The sequence below is a fragment of the Triticum urartu genome, chromosome 1 (assembly GCF_003073215.2).
Source record: "Triticum urartu cultivar G1812 chromosome 1, Tu2.1, whole genome shotgun sequence".
Taxonomy (NCBI): domain Eukaryota; kingdom Viridiplantae; phylum Streptophyta; class Magnoliopsida; order Poales; family Poaceae; genus Triticum; species Triticum urartu.
The window spans coordinates 330,239,166-330,261,534 of record NC_053022.1 but is presented as its reverse complement, the minus strand read 5'-3'; the positions used below and the strand labels follow the sequence as shown (position 1 = coordinate 330,261,534).

General features: G+C 44.2%; 1 protein-coding gene across 6 annotated transcripts; it reads left to right on the top strand.

Moving 5' to 3' along the window:
* Window positions 1–7,807: 7,807 nt before the first annotated feature.
* Window positions 7,808–17,712, top strand: LOC125510315 (E3 ubiquitin-protein ligase PRT1). 6 transcript variants are annotated; one of them, XM_048675480.1, is made up of 14 exons: window positions 7,808–8,492; window positions 9,129–9,330; window positions 9,409–9,614; window positions 9,697–9,829; window positions 9,931–9,991; window positions 10,142–10,756; window positions 12,120–13,053; window positions 13,553–13,581; window positions 13,659–13,838; window positions 14,521–14,592; window positions 14,680–14,856; window positions 14,949–15,152; window positions 16,412–16,497; window positions 17,187–17,712. In XM_048675480.1, exons 7-14 carry the CDS (start codon window positions 12,926–12,928, stop codon window positions 17,490–17,492), a joined length of 1,182 nt encoding a protein of 393 aa, XP_048531437.1. In that variant the 5' UTR covers window positions 7,808–8,492; window positions 9,129–9,330; window positions 9,409–9,614; window positions 9,697–9,829; window positions 9,931–9,991; window positions 10,142–10,756; window positions 12,120–12,925; the 3' UTR covers window positions 17,493–17,712. The 6 variants fall into 6 exon arrangements, with proteins under 6 accessions (XP_048531437.1, XP_048531460.1, XP_048531455.1 ...); XM_048675503.1 differs by lacking the exon at window positions 7,808–8,492 and having other exon boundaries at window positions 8,687–9,330; window positions 10,142–10,463; window positions 10,622–10,756; window positions 12,120–12,141; XM_048675498.1 differs by lacking the exon at window positions 7,808–8,492 and having other exon boundaries at window positions 8,689–9,330; window positions 10,142–10,463; window positions 10,622–10,756.
* Window positions 17,713–22,369: the final 4,657 nt, after the last annotated feature.

Below are 22,369 nucleotides of genomic sequence, written 5' to 3'. Positions count from 1 at the left end.
TCCCAAAAATCATATATATTCCAAAAAAAAATCTCCGTCAGTTTTTATCCCGTTTGGACTCCGTTTGATAAGGATATTCTGCGAAACAAAAAACATGCAACAAACAAGAACTGGCACTGGATCAATATGTTAGTCCCAAAAATAGTATAAAAAGTTGCCAAAAGTATATGAAAGTTGAATAATATTGGCATGGAACAATCAAAAATTATAGATAGATGGAGACGTATCAGTGATGCACAGAGGTACAACAGTCAGGATGCTTTCATTTGCACTACGAGGTTGAAAACGGCTTCGGTGTTTGAACGTATCTCCGAGCATGATGACACATTGGCGGACCCCGCAGCGCGGGGCCGCTGGGTGAAGGAAATATGCCCTAGAGGCAATAATAAAGTTATTATTTATTTCCTTATATCATGATAAATGTTTATTATTCATGCTAGAATTGTATTAACCAGAAACATAATACATGTGTGAATACATATACAAACAGAGTGTCACTAGTATGCCTCTACTTGACTAGCTCGTTGATCAAAGATGGTTATGTTTCCTAACCATAGACATAAGTTGTCATTTGATTAACGGGATCACATCATTAGGAGAATGTTGTGATTGACTTGACCCATTCCGTTAGCATAGCACTTGATCGTTTAGTTTGTTGCTATTGCTTTCTTCATGACTTATACATGTTCCTATGACTATGAGATTATGCAACTCCCGTTTACCCGAGGAACACTTTGTGTGCTACCAAACGTCACCACGTAACTGGGTGATTATAAAGGTGCTCTACAGGTGTCTCCAAAGGTACTTGTTGGGTTGGCGTATTTCGAGATTAGGATTTGTCACTCCGATTGTCGGAGAGGTATCTCTAGGCCCACTCGGTAATGCACATCACTATAAGCATTGCAAGCATTGCAACTAATGAGTTAGTTGCAGGATGATGTATTACGAAACGAGTAAAAAGACTTGCCGGAAACGAGATTGAACTAGTTATTGAGATACTAACGATCGAATCTCGGGCAAGTAACATACTGATGACAAAGGGAACAGCGTATGTTGTTATGCGGTTTGACCGATAAAGATCTTCGTAGAATATGTAGGAGCCAATATGAGCATCCAGGTTCCGCTATTGGTTATTGATCGGAGACGTGTCTCGGTCATGTCTACATAGTTCTCGAACCCGTAGGGTCCGCACGCTTAACGTTGCGATGACAGTTTCATTATGAGTTTATATATTTTGATGTACCGAAGGTTGTTCGGAGTCCCGGATGTGATCACGGACTTGACGAGGAGTCTCGAAATGGTCGAGACATAAAGATCGATATATTGGACGACTATATTTGGACACCGGAAAGGTTCCGGGTGAGATTGGGACAATACCGGATCACCAGGAGGTTATCGGAACCCCCCGGGAGGTATATGGGCCTTATTGGGCCTTAGTGGAAAGGAGGGGAAAGGAGCAAGGGAGGGGGCGCCCCCCCAAGCCCAATCCTAATTGGGAGGGGGCCGCCACCCCCCCTTTCCTTCCTCCCTCCTTCCTCTTCCTTCCCTCTCCTACTCCTAATAGGAAAAAGGGGAGTCCTACTCCCTGTGGGAGTTGGACTCCCCCTTAGGGCGCGCCACCCTCCTTGGCCGGCCCCCTCCTCCACTCCTTTATATACGGGGGCAAGGGGGCACCCCATAGACACAACAATTGATCCTTGAGATCTATTAGCCGTGTGTGGTGCCCTCCTCCACCATAATCCTCGATAATATTGTAGCGGTGCTTAGGCGATGCCCTGCGACGGTAGAACATCAAGATCGTCACCACGCCGTCGTGCTGACAGAACTCATCCCCGACACTTTGCTGGATCGGAGTCCGGGGATCGTCATCGAGCTGAACGTGTGCTAGAACTCGGAGGTGCCGTAGTTTCGATGCTTGATCGGTCGGGCCGTGAAGACGTACGACTACATCAACCGTGTTGTGCTAATGCTTCCGCTTTCGGTCTACGAGGGTACGTGGACAACACTCTCCCCTCTCGTTGCTATGCATCACCATGATCTTGCGTGTGCGTAGGATTTTTTTTGAAATTACTACGTTCCCCAACACCGGGACCAATGAATTTCTTGGCCTGGAACTGTCGAGGACTGGGGTTGGACTCGACAGTAGGTGAGCTACGAGACCTTGTTGGAGATATGCCCTAGAGGCAATCATGTATGATGATATTTCCTATGTGTTTATGAATAAAGATAGTCCTTGGACATTATCAATGATGTGTATCAGCAAGTACGTGACTTGTTTGTGGGACTATGCATTGTATGATGACTGTCCTAAAAGGTCCCTAGTCGAAAGGGATGTGTGGACGCGCAGCCAACAAGACTAGCATATGAGTCGGTCGATGACTTGGTCTCACTAGGCATGGAGCATTGGATGCTAACCGGATAATATGGACTTGGAAGGATCTGGTCGGATTCGGCGTAGTCGGATCCGAGTCGAGATAAGGTCTGAGTCGGACAGACCCAACTATGAGACACAGCGATATGTCATCTGTGAGTCTCTAGTACAACATATGTTCTATGTCCTAAGACCTGAGCTGACGCATGTACTCGGGATGGTGACAGACTTGCTTTGGGCCGACCAAACGCTACTCTGTAACTGGGTAGTTATAAAGCTAGGTTTCGGGTTTGTCCAGACCCATGCTGCGAGACGTGGTCGAGCAAGATGGGATTTACCCCTCTAATCAGGAGAGATATACTCTGGGCCCCTCGTGTGATCCGACCAGGATAAGCATGGCTATGAGACAAGGATTATGAGACAATCTAGTTTGTGGTCGGCATCACTGGGACGAGAAAGAGGTTGGGCTAGCACAAGGATGACAAACTCGCCTTGAGCCCGACAACATATATCGTATGGCAAAAGGAATGGAAGTATGATGTACAGGTTCGCCTAACCAGCTTCATAGTCTGTTTGGTGTTCGGCATGCCTTGCTAGAGGCCGCTACCAACTGTGTAGTTCGGAGATGATCCGAACTGCGACCAAACCGGCTTGAACCTAAGGGGTCGCGCGCTTAAGGGAAGGAACCTACGAGGTCGGATCCGAGGACACTGGTCAGATGTGATCTGAGCTGTATTCGGATTTTGGCCGAATAGACTTATGGGCTTTAGGGTCCGTGCGAGGCCCAAGTGTTGAGCCCACGACGGACGCCTATATAAAGTGGAGGTGCCGCACACTCACGCGGTTGATCACTACGGCGCTGTCACTAGGGTTTGCATGTGTTGCGAATAGACACCTCCACTCGCCGTCGATTGTGTGATCGGACCTAGCAGTCCACCGCACGGTGTTCCTCCTGCACGCGCAGATACCGTTAGAGGCGGTGCACCTGTGCCGCTCCGACGAACTTGTATGTGGGATCTGACGACCGGCTGTTCGAGGGAGATCAGACGAGGAGGAGACGATCCACGCGGACGCGCTGCCCCAACTCTTCTTCCGCTGCACGGCACTGCGCGTCTAGTGGTAACGAACTGTGATCCATCTCCCGTAGCATGTTCTTGGTTGTTCTGCGCGTAGGAAATTTTAATTCACAGTCGACGCACCCTACCGTAGAACCCAACATATCTGATTAGGTCCTACAACCCAGCGGTGGTTTTTTTAGTGAAACAAAGAAGAAAGCTAGTGCCATGGAGAGGCTGAAGTGGAGATTGAGATTTCGCAATGGTGTGGCTGTGGATTGTGATGGATGAAGTGGAGGGCTGGCATTATGGTGGAGGGACAGTATTCAGGTGAAGGTCAAACCTTGGTGCCAATATTTTATTGATGCGGAGATACAGACCGACGGGAAGACCTGTAGATTCACTGGTTTCTATGGGGAACCACGAACAGAATTGAGGAAGAAGTTGTGGGACGCAATTAGGTATCTCAGAGAGCAGGATGACTTGCCGTGGCTATGTGCAGGTGACTTCAATGAAGCCATGTTTCAAGGTGATCAATGTGGGGGCAACATTCGAAGTTTTGCACAAATGGAAGACTTCCGGGTTTGCTTGGCAGATTGCGGACTGGTGGACCTTGGGTACTCCGTATATCCTTACACATGGGACAACAAGCGAGAAGGTGATGAAAATATTTAGGTGAGGCTAGACCGAGCGACTTGTAATGATGGGTTTGCGGAGTTATTTCCAGGAACATCTGTTGAGCATATCATAACAGAGGAGTCCGACCACATAGCACTTATTATCCACGCTTTGGAGACAGCTCCAAGTAACGATAGAAAGGGACACATAGATTTCAAGTGGGAGGAGGCGTGGGTAAAGTATACAAAATATGAGGAGATGGTTTCAGCTGCATGGCATGCAGTGAACAATGGAGACAGAGGGATAGCAGCAGTATGGTCCAAACTAGAAAGAGTGTCAGCGGAGATGCAACAATGGGGCCGTACTGTTTTTGGTTCTATTAGAAAGCAGATTGGCAAACTTAAAGCGCAGCTTGAGGATGCCAAAAGGAGGGCACTTATAACCGGGTCCTCACTGGAGGTCTGGGATTTGGAAGGCCAACTGAGGCATATTTATGAAAAAGAGGAGATTTTATATAAGCAACGCTCTAGAGTGGATTGGTTGGCTGCAGGGGTCCAAAACACGAAATACTTTCAAAATAGATGCTCCCATAGGAAGAGGAAGAATACGGTCAAGACGCTGGTACGGGAGGATGGCGCAAGATGCACTACGGATGATGGAATGAGGGAGATGGCAGCCACGTTCTATGAAAACTATTCATGTCTGAGGGGTCGGTGGATGCACAACAGCTACTGGAAAACATAGAGTCGGGCATCACGGAGGCAATGAATAATCAATTAACAACTGCTATTTCAGATGAAGAAATAGAGAAGGCATTGTTTCAAATGGGACCAACTAAGGCATCAGGTCCGGATGGACTTCCGGCTATGTTTTATCAATGACACTGGTCGTTGGTAAAAGAGGGCGTGTGCGCAACAGTGCGGGATTTTTTGGAGGATGTTGCAGCCCCGGAAAAATTTAATTCGACGGTCATTGTGATGATCCCCAAAGCGAACTCACCGAAGTTACTTTCACAGTTTAGACCGATAAGTCTTTGTAATGTGTTATATAAAATCGCTGCAAAAGTTCTTGCCAACAGGTTAAAAATCATCCTTCCAGTGTTGATCTCTGAAGAACAGAGTGCCTTCGTACCTGGGAGACTTATAACAGATAATGTACTTGTGGCATACAAGAGCGTTCATGCGATAAGGACAAGGAAGGGGAAGAAGCCCTTGTGTGCAGTCAAGCTTGACATGATGAAGGCGTACGACCGAGTTGAGTGGCTGTTTTTAGAACAGATGTTGATGCGCTTTGGCTTTGCGCAGGGATGCATATCCATGGTAATGAAATGTGTAACATCAGCAAAGTTTGTGGTCAAATTAAATGGAGGCTGCTCTAGGGGATGTACCCTCGCGAGGTTTGCATCAAGGAGATCCTCTATCACCATATCTATTTATTTTCTGTGTTGAAAGTTTTTCAGCTTTGCTAAAAAAGGCACAGGAGAGTCAGACTATTAAAGGCGTCAAGTTTGGGTGCACTGGCCCCCATGTGACACATCTGATGTTCGCTGACGATAGTATTGTGTTCTTAGAAGGATCCCATGATAACTTGACAGTCTTGAAAGAGATCTTACAGAGGTACGAAGCAGCATCCGGGCAGAAAGTTAACCTGCAAAAATCAGCTATATTTTTTGGGAAGGGATGTGCGGAGGAAGCAAAAGGACCACTTAAGCAAGTCATTGGGATTCAAACGGAGGCGCTTAGTGAGAGGTACCTTGGTCTACCAACAGTGGTTGGGAGATCCAAGGACGGAACTTTTAAATATGTTACAGAGAGTTCGAAAGGGAAGGTATCAGGATGGAAAGGACAAGGACTCTCAAAGGCGGCAAGAGAGGTTTTAGTTAAATCCGGGCTTCAGTCTACACCAACCTTCACTATGAGCTGCTTTCAACTCACAAAGAAGATGTGCGAGAACCTGTCTTCAATTTCGTCAAACTTCTGGTGGGGAGCAGCAAACGGTGAACGGAAGGTGCATTGGCTGTCGTGGGAGAAGATGTGTACAGCCAAGCGAGAAGGAGGTTTGGGGTTCAGAGACCCTGTTGCTTTCAACCAAGCATTGTTAGCTAAACAAGCATGAAGAATGCTACAATACCCGGAATCGCTATGCGCTAGAGTGTTGAAGGTGAGATATTATAAAGAGGGAACAATTCTAAATGCAACATGCCCCGTCGGGGCCTCCTATACTTTTAGGAGTATAATCTTTGGTTGTGATCTGCTGAGAGAAGGCACTATATGGCGTATTGGAAGTGGATCAAAGATCAATATACATCACGAGAACTGGATACCGAGGCAGGGAAGCATGAAGCCACTTGGGCAAGTTTATGTACACGGGGTGTCCAAGGTACATGATCTCTTGACGCCAAGCGGTAAAGAATGGAATGAGAGCTTGCTAGATGACATGTTCTCACCGGAGGACGCCAAAGATATCAAACAAATAGCTGTTGGGGGTCCAAACATGGAGGACTATATCGCCTGGAATTATACGAAAAACGGACAGTTTACAGTGAGATCAGCCTACCACTTGCGAATGACGCTAAATGGGGTGAAGACCGGACGTCCGGGTCCTTCTTCCTCGGTTCATAAGCATAAGGGATGGTTGGGCTTGTGGGATTCTTGTGCTCCAAATAAAGCAAAGATCCACATGTGGCGGCTCATGCGGAACGGACTAGCGGTGGGAGCGGAGCTACTACGGCGACGCATTAAGCCCGGAGTGTTCTGCACAACATGTGGGAGAGAAGAGACACTACTTCATAGGTTTTGTACGTGTCCACATTCGGTGCTTTTCTGGAAATTTTTGCGCTCGGAGAAAGGAGTCGCGGTGGCAACACCACCGAGTAACATTGACTCCTCGAGTGTATTATCATCATGGCTGTTGGGTTGGTTCGCGGAGGCGGGGGTGGACGACCGGGCAGCAATGGTTCAGGCTTGCTATGGACTATGGATGGCTCGGAACGAAGCAAAGGACAACAAGAAGATTGCAGCACCACATGAAATAATGACCTCAATGTGCGCGTACATGTCGGAATGGAGTGCTGTGCATAGAAGGGAGGCCCCGGAGCGGAAAATGAAGGAAGCGTTCAAGTGGACAGCACCTGCGGAGGGGTGGATCAACGCAAACTCAGACGGAGCGGTGTCCAAGCACGGAGAGAAGGGAGAAGGTGGGGTGATCTTGAGAGACCACGCGGGAGACTTCCGAGCGGCTGCCTGCCATTTTTATCAACACGAAACTGAACCTGAGATGGTAGAGATCCTAGCATGCAAGAGAGCCGTTGAGTTGGCAGCGGAGATTAATGTGCGGAAGCTTCACCTAGAGACGGACAACAAGGTTGTGGCGCTGATGCTACAGAATGAAGGGAAGAACTTGGCTGCTGTGGACCAAGAGTGGAGGAGATTAATTCTATGTTTCAGATTTTTGATGACTTGAAAGTGTCTTGGGTTGGTGTTCTGCAAATTCGGCCGCACATAAGTTTGCTAGGGTAGGAGTTGAAGAGGAGTTATGTAAGGTTTGGCTTATTGTGCCACCAGACTTTGTTCTTAGTGTGGTCTTAGATGAGATCCCAGACTTCTTAGGTTAAAATTACCTACTAATAAAGCGGCTAGCGCGTCTGCCCGTCCGTCATTAGAACTTTTGCATAAAAGCCCCTGTGGTTTCGTGTATTCAACCCGCAATCCATTATTAAGCTGCCACGAAAAACGGTTCGCTAGAAAAAAATACCCGTACGCGTCTGCCTCCTCGCATCGCCTCGACCCTGGCCTCTGCCTAGGCCGACCAACCCTAGCTGCCGTCGCACCACTCGCTGCCGCGGCCGACCTCAACCCACCCGCCGCCCCGGCCGACCTCAACCCGCCCGCCGCCCCGGCCACACCTCTTCCCGCTCGCCGCCCCCGCCGCGGCGCTCGAGCGCAGCTTCTGGATCAGGTCAACGCGGCGGCTCGACAGGCTGGGGACGATGCGTCTGCTCGATGCAAAACGGCGGCGGCGGGATCCAGCGGGCGCGGGAGAAGGAGAGATCCGGCGCGGCGGCGCGAAGTCCTTGCAAGTGGAGGCGGGCCTCCATGGCTGGCAGGGAGAGCTCCAAGGTCATGGCGGTGATTCGATTTTTCTGGTAGAGAAGAGAGACAGAGGAGGATCCAGGGTGGAGGAGAGGTAGGAGAAGAAGGACGAGGAAGATGGAAGGGTGCGGCAGGGGTGCAGCGGTGCGAGGGCATTGGTGCGCGTGAGGAGCGCCTCTCCTCGGGAGGATCAGGGAGGAGCGAGTGAAACTCAAATCGACTTCAGAGCAAGGTACTGGTGTAGAACTACGAAGAAGCAAGCTGACCAGATGCACACGTACTAGCCGGCAACAAGATGAAGGAAGCCAACCAGATGTGCACAAAACTACACTACATCATGCCTAATTGAATCCTCTGGTACGTGTTCCATTGGCTAATAGACCATGCTAGCTAGCTAGCAACCATGTAAATTCCCCACGCTTGATTGATTCCTTTGGGACTTTATTAACTTCTATATGTTCTTCCCATGATTATCTAGATAATGCTAACTGTTGATATTTCTTTCACGCATACATGCTTTTGCTTGGAGTTTTTCCACTGGCGACGTCTGAACTCTGAATATTATGAACTTAAGGATAAATCTTATAGCAGATCAAAATCATGGTCCACGCAAAAAGAAGAGACCAGAATCATGGTTGTGCTGATTCCATAGGGGCCTCATGATGGTTTGTGTTCTTTTATTCAAATGAAAAAACCAAGATTATTATTGTAACTGTTACAGCTGTACTAGCAGGATTATCCTAGAAGCTGTGCCAATTTTCCATCAATTGATAACACTGTAAGGTAGTGAGTCATCTTTGTAGACTTTACCATGCCTAGATTGGTTGACTTGGATCACGTGTATGTCTTACACTTTTAGACAATTCTCACTTGCTATGCTAAGCTCGAATTTGAAGATACAAGTTGAGGTGTGTCTTGGGACGGTGTGACTAAAAACCGAACCTTCAGTTTATGCAATCAGAAGAAAAGTGAATGATTTTTCAATGAAAACAGAATACTTCTGAGCATAAGGATGAAAAAGTGCAGCAACCGACTTGGCTTATTGTTTTGGAAATTGCAACCGGTGCTCTCCTTCTTGTTTTTGTGATCACTGGTGCTGTTACTGCCTCCAGAAGCTTCAATCTAAAGCCTTCTATAAGAATATCATCATGGAGTAGATCAAAAAGTTGGAGCAACGAGATAACAATACTGATTGGTTGGTATTAACTATATAAAATAAATTGATTATTTTGTCTAACATACATTGTTGCTAATTTGTTCATGCTTTCCTCAGATTCTGATATGCTGAAAAGTTTGCCAAAGTTGAGTCACTAGGAACTTGAAGTAGTGTGTTAGGATTTTAGCAACATAATTGGCTCAACTCTGGAGACTATAGTCTACAAAGAAACAATGAAGGATGGACCTGAGGTTTCTGTCATATCATTATGCGCCTTTGAAGGTCATTGGACTAGCCAGCATGAGCTCTTTTACCAAAACAAGGTAGTTCGTTTGTCTAAAATTGCGACTCAGAAACACCTTTTAACTCAAATAATAAATAAATAAAATGGGATGAACATTGTAGGTTATTGATCTGGCAAGGTTGAATCATGAGAACATAGCAAAGTTTCTGGGCTATTGCAGAGAGAGTGACCCATTCTCGAGGATGTTAATCTTTGAGTAAAAATCAAATGGGACCCTGTACGAGCACCCACACTGTAAGTCTATCTCTTCAATTTCATTAGGACAGACTAAATATTTGCATTTTCTGTGTGTTGTAGATTTGATCTCATTTGTTTTCGTCCTTTATATGGGGAAGCGGCCCAATTCTCTTGGCTCAGATGAATGAAAATAGCCATCGACATCGCCCAAGGTTTAAGGTATTTGTACACCGAGTCGCAGCCTCCTTTCGCTATATCTGAGCTGAACTTCAATTCAATATACGTTACAGAAGATTTTATATACAAACTGAACTTTGAAGTCCACTTGACAATTGCTCATGACTTGATAGAAATCATTCTTATGAGCAGGCTGACGACGTCGTCTATTGAAGCCCCACCGGCGACACGACGGGACAGCTCCGACTTGTACGTGGGTGTGGGAACGCAGATCCGCGTTGCCAGCTTACACAAGGCCATGCTCAACGCGCCGACGCAGGGTTTATCGCCCGTCTTTGTCAGATAAGCAAAGCAATCCACCTTCCTCTTTCTCATCAGATCCATTTTATTGTGATATTGCATTTAAGTCAATCAATTTTTATGATTCTTTCAGTGTTAAAGAAAATGGAATTTACCTGAATAAATTGCGTGTATAGATATGTAGAGGATGAACTCAACAAGTGGATCTTTCAAGGTTAATTAGCTTTGCACATTTTATAAAATAGATGCAATGGCATAGCACCTTCAGTATCATGCTTGCACTCACATGTTGTTCCAACAGCACTATGAATGCTGCCCAGAATTGCCATGCCTTCAGCTTTCGCTATAAGTTCCTATGATGCTCCTTTTCAGGTGACTTTTCATGTGATTTCGACTTCTAAAAATTAGAAAGTACCTTCAGATCAAAGCAGTGGATTTGTAGATTTTCTGGGTATTGGTGCTACTCCATCTCCATTTGGCTTACGGTCTTTGGTCACTGATTCTGAGGTACGACGTTGTTTTACTTTTATGTTAAATCCCATTTAGCTTGGCACCTCCATTTATTGGTTCGGACCGAGCAAAGATCCTGTCGAGCAATATCACTGACTGGAAGCATAAATTTTCAAATCAGTGATGAGATAAATCTTGTGTACCGGTGCTTAGCAGCTAGCGAAGTGCGGCTGGTATTTTTGGTCTGTATGTAGGTAGCTTCCTGATGTGTGTGGCTGTGTGTTCATTCACGACCTAAACTTATTTCTGTTGGCTTCATTTTAGTAAAGATGGGGTGGGGAAAAAAACAACACCCTATATATGTAAGTTGACTGAAAATAATAATATGTTTCAGTAGCTATATTTCTCTGTTTCCTAACATGGTTGTAGGCTAGATGTTCGTGTTGGTTTGTCTTGCTGTAGAACTTGCCCCTATTCATTTGTTACACATTTTGTGTAGCTATCAAGGAAGAAAGTAATGGACATTCACAGGTCAGAGTCTCCCCATCAGCATTTGATGGCAGAGGCCGCTGCTTTACAGAAGATGGATGTGAAACCAAAATCATATTATACCAACTTTTATTTAATGCATATTATCATTTAGCAATACGTTGGCTGTGCGTCCCCGTGATCAATGGAGATCTTCTGTAGATGTATTGGAGTTTTGTCATGCGTTAAACTTCTCAATGGTTGACCATGGAAAATCTGTGTAGTTCTTATTTTGTACATATGCTTCTGGTTTCAAGGAGAATTCTTACTCCTTTTGGAATTACCATCTTTAAACATTGTAGATCCCAATCTCTTGTGTATTTGCATCAAATACTGTTTTTCGAATGCTTATCATGTATAATACTAAACTCCCTGCCCCCTACTTCTTCTGTCACATGTGTTGTTCCTTTGTCATCAGTGAGCTCCAGAAAACACAACTGCAAGGTAGAGAATAGTTGCCACTTAGTTAGCATTTTAGTTAGCAGTGTAGACATGTTAGTAATACTATAATGTTGGACAATAAATGACTTCGACTACATTCGAACGAACTTATCTTGCTTCCAAGAAGAGTAAAATCATCTTTAATAATTTCCCGGATTTTGCTTATATTCATGCTTCTTAACATGTTTGGAATGTCGTTTCCTCCAAAATGCGACATTTACCTTCCATTTGGAGCATAGGATGCATTTTTTATCAGTTGATGACTGAAAAAAATCACTTTTCTGATAAAAACGCTATCCATCAATTGGACTTAATTAATTGCCTTCTAGACACACCTTCAAATATATACAGGTTCTCTAATAAGGTAGTCGTGGGAACACTATATTTTTGGTTTACATTGTAAATGTTTCCAGTGACCACAAATTTGACTTTCTTTTTTGCTTCTTTTCAGCTTTCAGGTCCTAAATGAGAAGGTAAGGATGTACTTGAGCAGTATGAGAAGACCGAGTTCCATTATTTCAGAAGCCAGAAGTTTCCCATTAATCTTTGGTTCTAAAATTTGTTTAAGAAAATGGTCATTCTGCTATTAGCACCACGATTATGTGTCAATTGTAGATTCTTAATTAGTTAGAATTATTTTATATGTTTGATTCCTTTGGTTCATATTTATTCAACAACAAAATATTTTCGAGATTGGTCAATTTGAGGATCAAACTTCAAACATGTGAATTGATGTGGCATCAAGCTAAATCTATTGATACATAGCTATCCTTTTTTGCTTTGCACAATTAATATTGTTACTGGAGATGTATGTTAATCCTCTAGCTTTGCTCATTTTATCTTTTGATTTCATCTGAGTTGATAGGATATTGTGTCATGCGTTCAAAAATTATATGGTCATGTGGGTGGATTGTTTCTCCCGTTGCAACGCACGGGCATGTTTCCTAGTTAAAATAAAGCGGCATTTACCCTAAAAAAATAATACGGAGTACAAATTGGGAAGGATATGGTTTTGTGGGTAGACTGGACGCACTAAAACACGGCACCCGAACGCGACCGGACGAACCGGACACGGAGCGTGAATGGTCAGTTCCTTCCTTCGTCCCCAAGGCCCAAACCGCGGGGTGCGGCTCGGCCCCTTCCTTCCCGTCCTTTTCTCGCGCACTCGGCACTCGCATAGTCATCGCATCTTGGCTGCTCACCCCCCCCGGCACCTGCAGAATCCCCATCCGCGTTCCACTTCCACCGAGGCGGAGGATGGCCTCCGACGACAGCAGCTCGAGCCACCCCACGGAGAAGAAGGAGGAGGCCTCCGCCGCCGCCGCCGCCGGTGGAGCTGGCTTCGACGATCTGGAGGACCCGCGGTTCCAGTGCTGCGTATGCCTGTGAGTTTACACGCCACCTTTCTCCTCTCCGTTGGCGTGGCCATGGCGGGCCGAATAATCTCCCGCGTGGGTTGTGGATACGCCTGCTTGGCTGCTTATTGCGCGTCCCTCGTCTTGATCCGATGCGAATTGGGTCCTACTGTACTCGTCCTCCTCGATGTTCGGTGCCAGAAACTCGTGACTATATCTAATCTATCTAGCAACACCGATCACCAAGTGTTGCCACATTTGGGTGGCCACGGCACTATGTGAGGCTTAATTGATTTGTGTCGGCTTAATTCCACACCCCACGGGACATTAAGAAAACACAAATAAATTGATTTATAACTCTTATTGCGGTAGATGCCTGATGGTGTGGTGAAACAACATGCTGCCACTTACTTTTAAAGTTCTAATTATTCAGGTTACTTACCTTTTTCTCTTTGATGAGCATTGGATTGGCTTCGATTCTGCGCAAATGTGCTAATAATCTCGTATGCTTTTTCAATATGTCTTGCAGGGAGCTTCTGTATAAACCAGTTGTTATTGGTAAGGTTTTGCTGTTTATGATGATCTAAAACCAGTGTGGTATATTTTTGAATCTCATTTGGCGTTTATTGGTGCAGCATGTGGTCATATGTCATGTTTCTGGTGTGTCCATAAGGCTATGCATTACGCCCGGGAATCCCATTGTGCAATATGCAGGCAACCGTATACTCATTTCCCAAGTATCTGCCAACTCCTCCATCACTTGCTTTTAAAGCTTGAACCCGTGGAATACAAAAAGAGGGAAATGGAAGTACTAGGTGAGTGCTCAATGCCCAAAGCACGGAACCCATTTGTCATATCAGAACTAGTTATCAGTTAAGAAATCATGCTGGGAGTTGTTTTGATATAGAGTTATTTTCTTCCAAATTTGTGTGGGAAATGACATCCAGAATGCAAGCATGCCACCAGTTCTACCAAACTAGAATACACTCCACAAGTTGTTTTCATATCCATCATACCCAAATTGCTCGGTCAAGATAGGATGGGAACCTGGTGGAGGTATAAGGTGAACATGTTTGAGCTGTTGGCTTTGGTTTGGATTGTCCCTCACTATGCCTGCACTTGTGCCTAATCGGCAACGTGAGCGTTGATGCAAAAGAGGTTGCTGGTTTCGAGAGATGGAGATTTCTCTGCAAGATCACCGGGACATATTGAAGGATAGGGGAGAAACATCACTTTAGGGTTTAAGTCTCATGGGTATTGATTGTGTAGAGGTATTAACAATCATATGTACAGCAGCCCTTGAAATTCACATTCCCTGCCATTTAGATGTCTATCAATTTTTAAGTTTGAACCTATTTCTTCTACCATCAGGTTTCAATTGTAAATTAAGTTACTTTCCACCAAACACTAGTTTCCCTTATTTTAATTAGTATTCCTCGTTTTTTGCTTGTTATGAATTATGAAATATTATTATGCTCTAATTGGGTTACAATTCAGAGCAAGAGAGGAGTGTGGATACCTTTTCTCCACAAATCATCGAGTTCTTAAACTCCAAGAACAATAATGGTGGTAAGAATTCTTTTTATGTAATTGCAAATTGCAATGACATCTTCCCCAGTATAGTTCTGTATGCATAAGCCTTTGCACTTTTTCAAGAAAATGGAGAAGATTGGGGCAACAAGCTTGAAGATGGCAAAACTGGACCTCCAGGAGAAGTCTCAGTTGATGACAATACTATGAACGAACATTCAATGAAAATAAAGTTAGATGATGTGTCTTGTCCTATCTGCAAGGAGCTGCTGTATCAACCTGCTGTTCTTAACTGTGGTCATGGTAAGCTCTAAATTTAGAATAAGAAGGGTTGGCCAATTTTTGTAGTTTTCTTTTCTTTATATAAACTGACTTATCTTTGGTTTTGTGAAAAGTGTATTGCATATCTTGTTTGCCTTCCGTGGGTGATGAAGCATTGAAATGTCAAGTCTGTGGAGGTCTTCATCCTGGAGATTTTCCTAATGTTTGTTTAGATCTTGACCACTTTCTGGAAGAATATTTTCCAGCAGAATATGAATCAAGACGCAAGAAACTTCAGCTTGAGAATAGCCAATGCAATCCTGAAGGATCATCTTCAAGTAAGCCTTTTTTTTGTGTAGCTCAGACTCACATATCATATAGCTCTCTACCTTAACAACATAATGCTGTGCATCAAGTTCATCATGCTAATCGTGAAACTGGTGTTTGACTTACTCTGTTAGCTAAATGTGAATGCACACTTTTAAGTTGATTTGTTTGTCCGGAGGTATCCATATTGATAGTTTTCGTCCGCTATTAATTTTTGTTTGTTGGCTACTTGCACTTGTTTTTAGCAGTGCCTTATTTTACCTTCAACTGTTGTGTTGTCACTTAATTGATCAACAAACATTAACCTTAACATAGTTGTGTTAATATGAAATACACTTTTATAGTGTGTGTCAGGAACTCATTGAAATAAAAATTGAAGGAGTATCTAGTTTGTGTTAGCGATACTTCATATAATGATCTACTTCCATGTATTGTTGATTTAGTCTTCAAAATATTCATTTAGGAAGGATTTCCGGCATTAGTCAATGTCGTTAATTTTGTGCACACTGAGAAGCATGGTGTGGTTACTGATATGTCAAGAACTATTACAGTTGGTCATTGGTTATATAGGTTATTCTGTATCTACAACCCTTAAAAAAGTCAGATCCAAATTTGAAATGCACATGGTGAAACTAAAAAGACAAATCCAACATGATAGTGTCACAAAAAGACAAACGCAGAAACTACACTATTCACACCTTGATTTGTCTTTTTTGTTTTGTGATGTGTAATTCGAATTTGGATCTGAATTTTTTAGGATTGTAGACACATATCATGTGAACATTAACAAAAAAGAAAACCCCAAACTACCCATGTACACTGTGCCCTACAAATTTCTGAAGAACTAAAAGAAATAATTAGATCCCATATACAATTATGCTAGATTGTTGAAACAAAACAGTAGCAGAGGCCTAGTCGCACCCCTGTGGTGTCGAACCCCTGTACCTGTTGCTGTTTCAAGCTGTGTGGGCAATTTCTACCACAAACTGCGGTCCCTAATCAGACATAAGTTCAGCTGCATGTTTCAAATATAATGATACATATAGATAATGGGAGAATATCTGGTGCTCCCATCCATCAAATGCTTCCATGCTCTCACATTTGAGAACTCAATTTAAATGTTTCAAAAACTTCGAGTTTTATCCTTGAGTCACAGAATTACTTAACCTTCATGAAGTGCAACTTGACATCTTTGTAAATTATGTTATGAAATGAAGCACATGCCTGATCCATTTTTTTGTACATGATTCCTGTGTTTTGTGTGGTTCAGGTACTTCATGCAAGAAGGGAACTTTTGTACAGAAGACTCTAGACTTATCAAATGTTCACATTGGAGTTGGATGTGACTCATGCGGGGTATGTTCAAGTTGTACAAATTAGGAAGTCCATAACCTTGCTAGTAATTAGTCAAGCTGGCATACATTCAGTTGATAAACCGTACCAATGGAGCCACCATTGGTAGATAAAATGATTTCTTGAACTTAAGAATTTTGAAATGATTTGCTGAGTATGCATCTTCATTTTGTTGTCCTCTTGGTGTTATTGTGTAAATCTTCCATCAAGTTACCCAACGAATAAAAAGCCTATCCAGGTAGCCCATCTAGTGTTAGCACCTATTCCCAATTAGTCTTTTTAATGAATTTTCCCATTCCATTAATAAATTTGTGCTCCAGTATCTGTTTTATAACGTTTTTTTTAATACTCCATAAACACAGTTTTACCTTTTATTTGAAGATATTGCTCTAATGTGAAAGGTAGTTCTTAATTCAAGTGCGGGTTGACGAATAACTAGAAATTTGGTTGCAACATTAGGATTGTTTTCATTCCAATTTTTAAATTTATGTGCTCACTGTTCAGTAACCAACATTAGCAACCTTTGTGGTCTCTTAAACCTTCTTCTAATATCTTGTTACATACACAAGAAAAAACTTATGCAAATCATAGTGGGAGGTATTGATAGGCATCCATGTATCCTAGCTTCATTTCCCATGTCTTGAGTTACTCTGATCCTTTTGGGCAAAATTGGACTGATGAATGCTTTGCAGGTCTATCCGATACGAGGCAAGCGATACAAATGCAAGGATTGTACAGAGGCAATTGGATTCGACCTTTGCGGGGAATGCTACGACAGCACTTCAAAGCTCCCAGGCCGCTTTAATCAGCAGCACACACCTGACCACAGGATGGAACTCGACAATTCATCACTGTTTGACGCGTTCCTGAGATTCCAAGGGATACCCGCGGAGGGTCTGCAGCAGCTGGTACAACAAATGGAGCTCATTGGTGCTGGTGGCATGGTGCAGTTAGTGGCTGATGATGAAGAGATGGAGGACAATCATGAGGATGCTTAGTTGCTGTAGGAACCAAGCAAGCATTTCTAGCAAAAGCTGATTTGGGGAGCGAGCCTTGAAATATTGTGGTGATCGGACTAAATGAATGTAGCGTGCTACATTGTCCTTGATTCCTTTTGGGTCCGAAGGTCAATTAGTCTTGTTTTATGCTTTCGTACATTTATTTATTACTGTATTATATTAGTCTTCCATCTATATAATAATAAAAAGAAATTATATATCGGTCTTCCAGTCAAAGCAAATTGCGGTGGCACTTCCAACAATTTCTTATGTAAACCCGAGTGATCTTTACACATATTCCTCTGGTATAGTAATATTCATTGTCCTTATCCACGTCACATAACTTGATAAACCAACATTTTCTTGTGTATTCCACTTGGCAATACAACATATTGTACAATATATTATTCCCTCCATTCATAGACATAAGATGTTTTGGTTATTTTACTATGGACTACATACGGATTGAATGGGTGAACAAACACGCTAAAACATGTATATATACATCGATCACAAAAAAGTCAGAACATCTTATATTTGTGAAACATGTCTATATACATCCGATCACAAAAAAGTAAGAACATCTTATATTTGTGAACGGTGGGAGTGTATCTTAGTGTTATCTGTATCATTTAATGGCACAAGATCCTGAAATTATTGGATGTTTTTTTAGAAAACGTGTGTACTAAAGAAGACACTTCGTATATTGATTAATGTAAAAAAACATCTCTTAGTTAAGAGAAGGCAACACATTTTTTTTGTTTCTCTTTTCTATCCCACCCGCTATTCTTATGTGACAATGCTAAAATGGCATGAACGCGGAGTTCATCTTTCTTTTGCGACGCTGATGTTCGACGCTTATATTTGTTGCTCTTCTGCAAAAAAAATCTTTCTTCTGTGACGCTGATGTTCGACCACTACTTTCATCTCCTCAAGAGCAACATGATTGTTGTTGGCAACAACCTTTGTTGGGCGATCATTCTGCCCCGGAAAGACTTCCAATGGACAAGATCGGTGTTGCAGATCCATGTCTCCTTGGAGACCTTCATGTAGAGCTTGGGCTCACATATCATCATAAGAAGGCAATCTGGCAGTTCGCCACTCTTCTTCCCATGATCCTGTTTTCCTTTCATTTTCCCTCATCAACTCGGGTTTCTACCTTCTCAGCTTTCGTGTTAAATTCTACGCATCGTGTTGTTGGTCCTTCCTCTTCACCATCATTTCTCATCTCTTCCCTTCCATCACCATTAAATTATTGGGCTTCCTCTACACCGTTTGGTGCAACAAAGGATGAGGCAGTCCTCTTATGAACTAAGGGCAACACAAAAATTTCCACCCTGCACTGCCCAAGATCAAGTTGCAGGAGGGAGATCAAGAACATACCACTCAACTTGCCAACCAGTAGAGGACATAGAGTCGATGAAGCTTGTCAATGCAACTGTAGCCGTACAACTACTCCTTGCTCGTAGTTTTATGGCTCTACCCTCTCGATCATCGATCAATCCATGTTCATTTCGCCTGATCCTCAGAGTGCAACGCCTCCCCAGGTGCATCCACACATACAGTTTGGGACAACTCAGCGATGGACTACTAAGTTTCCTCTTGCAATCAAGGAAGGAGCTGGCGGCGGTTGTTGGAAGGCTTCTTGAAACCCTTGTGTTTTTTCTATGACATAATATTACACTCTGCCTCCTTGTATACCCTCCCCTTCATGGACTCAATTCTTGAGGCCCACACGGAGTCCAGTCCCCATAACACATTGGATCTTATCCAAGTGGGTTTAGTATCCTTAGGTGTGTGACCCCACGGGTTCATGTCGACTAGGACATGGGGAGTGGTCCGAGTAACTCTTACTCGACCAAGGTGCCGGGGAACTCCTTAATCACGTCATGAGTTGCTGCTCTGGCAGCAAGTTTATCAACTTGTGCCAGGCCAACTTGAACTGGCACAATAAGTGGTAGTGGCCTCTAACAAGACATGTCAATTAGTAAGTTCCACGAAGTCATACCAATGAACCTCCCAATGTGTCATATGTCCAATCCCCTCGCCTTATGATATACTCGTCAAAACACTAGGCCAAATTTTAGGTGCACAAATTTTAGGTTCAACAATAAAGTAGGTTGCCTGGATATGCAACTAGGTGCACAACCAATATGACAAGCAACACAAAGCAAGTTGAGAGGTTCATTGGTATGACTAGATATGCATGTCCAATCCCCTCGAACAATAAAGTAGGTTGCCTGGATATGCAACTAGGTGCACAACCAATAACAAGCAACACAAAACAAGTGCAAACTCAAAGTAAACCCAATAAAAGCTTGCGCGAAGTAAAGGCACAAAGTAACCGCAAGTGGAGTCGATGGAGACGAGGATGTGTTTCCGAAGTTCCCTCCTTTGGGGGAGGTACAATCACAATGCTCCCCAAGAAGTCACTAGGACCACCTTATTCTCCTCACGCCCTCGCACAATGCAAGATGCCGTGATTCCACTAGCTGTGCCATTGAAGCGACATCCAAAACCTTTACAAACAAGGTTGAAGCTCTCTCCACAACTTAATTGGAGGCTCCCAACACCACCACAAAGTTTCCCACAATGGAATGAGGCTTCGAGGTGACCACTTCCGTCTAGGATGCCCAAACACCCAAGAGTAACAAGATCCACAGGCGAAAGTATGGGGGAATCAAATTTCCTTTGGTAGAAGTGTAGATCTAGGTCTCCTCCCTCAATACCTAGAAAATCAACAAGTTTGGTTGTCTAGAGAAGGAGATCGGGCATGAAAGCTCTTAGGGCAACAATGGAGGAGAGAGAATGGCCAGAGGTAGGTGGGAGGTGGAAGAACCACCTCCTTTTATAGTGGCGCCCTCAAATCCAACCGTTATGTGCAGTCACACATAGGGGCGGTACAACCGCCCAACGTGTAGCTGACCATTTTCAGAGTCGGAGCGGTACAACTGCTGGGAGGTCCAGTTGTACCGGCACATAGCAATCTACCAGAATAAACGAACGACCACCTCCCTTGTACAACTCAATACTCGTAGGAATCACCCTTACGATGGTGGTTCGAGCAGTACTTGGGCCGGTTCAACCGCCCAAAAATGATGTCTGGGAATTGCTAAGTTCCTAGTGCTGCAACCACCCTGAACCTGGGTTATATCGGTAATTAAACAACTACCGGAACAACCGGGCAACACCGCGCCGGGTACCGCGCTAATACAGTAGGCCCACTAGATGGTGGTTGAGTCGGTGTAAGGTGCGGTTGAACCACCAACACTCTGGGCAGTACAACCGCTATTGACACGGTATAACCGCCTTGGCGGTAGCAGCAAGCGACCACTCCACAAAGGAAGCGATACAACCGCTGCTACTTGTGGTACAACCGCTCTGGGCAAGATTCTCTGCATAGGTTAGATGAGAGGCTCTCTCCTTGAAATGGAAGGCTATACGTGGGTGCAACAAAAGGATGTGTACATGTTTGATTCACCCAATACCTTCCAATGCAAACCCCTTCTTAATAGTACGAATTTCATACGACCAAAGAAAAAAACACGTCGGAAATGCCGTTTGTGCTCTTTTCCGTTCGGAGGGGTGCCCAACTGTCTTGTGCCACATAGTATACCCGTGTAGCTTAGGCACACGTTAGTCTGCAAAATGCATTGTCATCAACACCAAAACAGTCAAGGAGGGAAATGCCCTTACACCATGTCCATGACTTGTGAGTGTGGCCATCTGCTAATAGACATACCAAATCTTTGATGTGCGCCCCAACATCCTCTATGACTAGGGACATTAGAATAGTGTCTTCACTAGTATCTATGACACTATTACGTACGTAACTGTGTAAAGCCCTACATATTTCCAAACTCGGAGTTGCACAAACAGATCACATATTCATCGATACTAGTGAAGACAATATTCAAGGGCGACTGTATAAATCCCTACATCATCACATTATTGCCTATAGGGAATATTCCTAACAGATCTCGTCATGGGATGGCGGTGGAGGAGTTGCTGCATCGGATACAGGTGGCGACGATGTCCATCCACTCGATGACATGAATCCCATAAGGAGTCGACACTCTATGGCTCTGTAGGGCAGAGATGATTGGAGGCCAATGACAAATTGGAGGGTAGAGAAAGAGTGGAGAAGGATGACAACAGGCGACCTGGCAGTGGAGCTCCAACAAGCTCGCGGGGCGACAAATGGCGGCGGGGTCGGGTGGCCTCTGACAGGGCTAGCGAGGTGGGGATGAGGCAGCACAAGGCTTCAGTCGAGCGTGGGGAGGCGGTTGCGGGCTCCTCTGGGCCCAAATGAGCTCGGGGGCGGGGAAGGGGCAAATCTGGGCCACAACGGGGCGCGTGGTGGAGGCTGTGACATGGTTGTTGGGAGTCCGCCTTGCCCGTGGTGACATGCAAGTGCACAAGGCTATTGTAGCTGTTTCATGATAAGTAAGTGTCAAACCCACAGGGAGCGGAAAGGAAGGCACCACAAACCCTGGAACTACGCAGTCACTTAACACAGTTACGTACTCACCCAAACTGGAGTTTGGAAATAGTTTACTTTATCGGTTACTAGGGAGACAGAATAAAGAGTGTATATCACCCTAAGAACTAGAAGGTAAAAACAAGAATAAAATGACACTAAGTTAGTAAGGATGACACTTGAGTAGTAAAGTGTTTTCGAGGGTTCCGGAATCATCACTGTTATTATGCACTTATATCACCTAGTCACTCTTCATGCACATAAGTGGGCGGTTCCCAGTACAGAACATGTTCTACTCTCATGCAGACTTCATGCCACATACGACACCAACTGTAGCTTCCCTGTGCCGGTTATCACATACAGTTAATTAAGGGTTTTCCCATGGACGTAGACGGAT

Bases quoted from the DNA above. Each gene is read 5' to 3' on its own strand.
- LOC125510315 (XM_048675480.1), top strand. From the start codon at position 12,926: ATGGCCTCCGACGACAGCAGCTCGAGCCACCCCACGGAGAAGAAGGAG. The intron at 13,054-13,552 runs GTGAGTTTACAC...TATGTCTTGCAG, and splicing joins TTCCAGTGCTGCGTATGCCT to GGAGCTTCTGTATAAACCAG. The intron at 14,857-14,948 runs GTAAGCTCTAAA...TTTTGTGAAAAG, and splicing joins TGTTCTTAACTGTGGTCATG to TGTATTGCATATCTTGTTTG.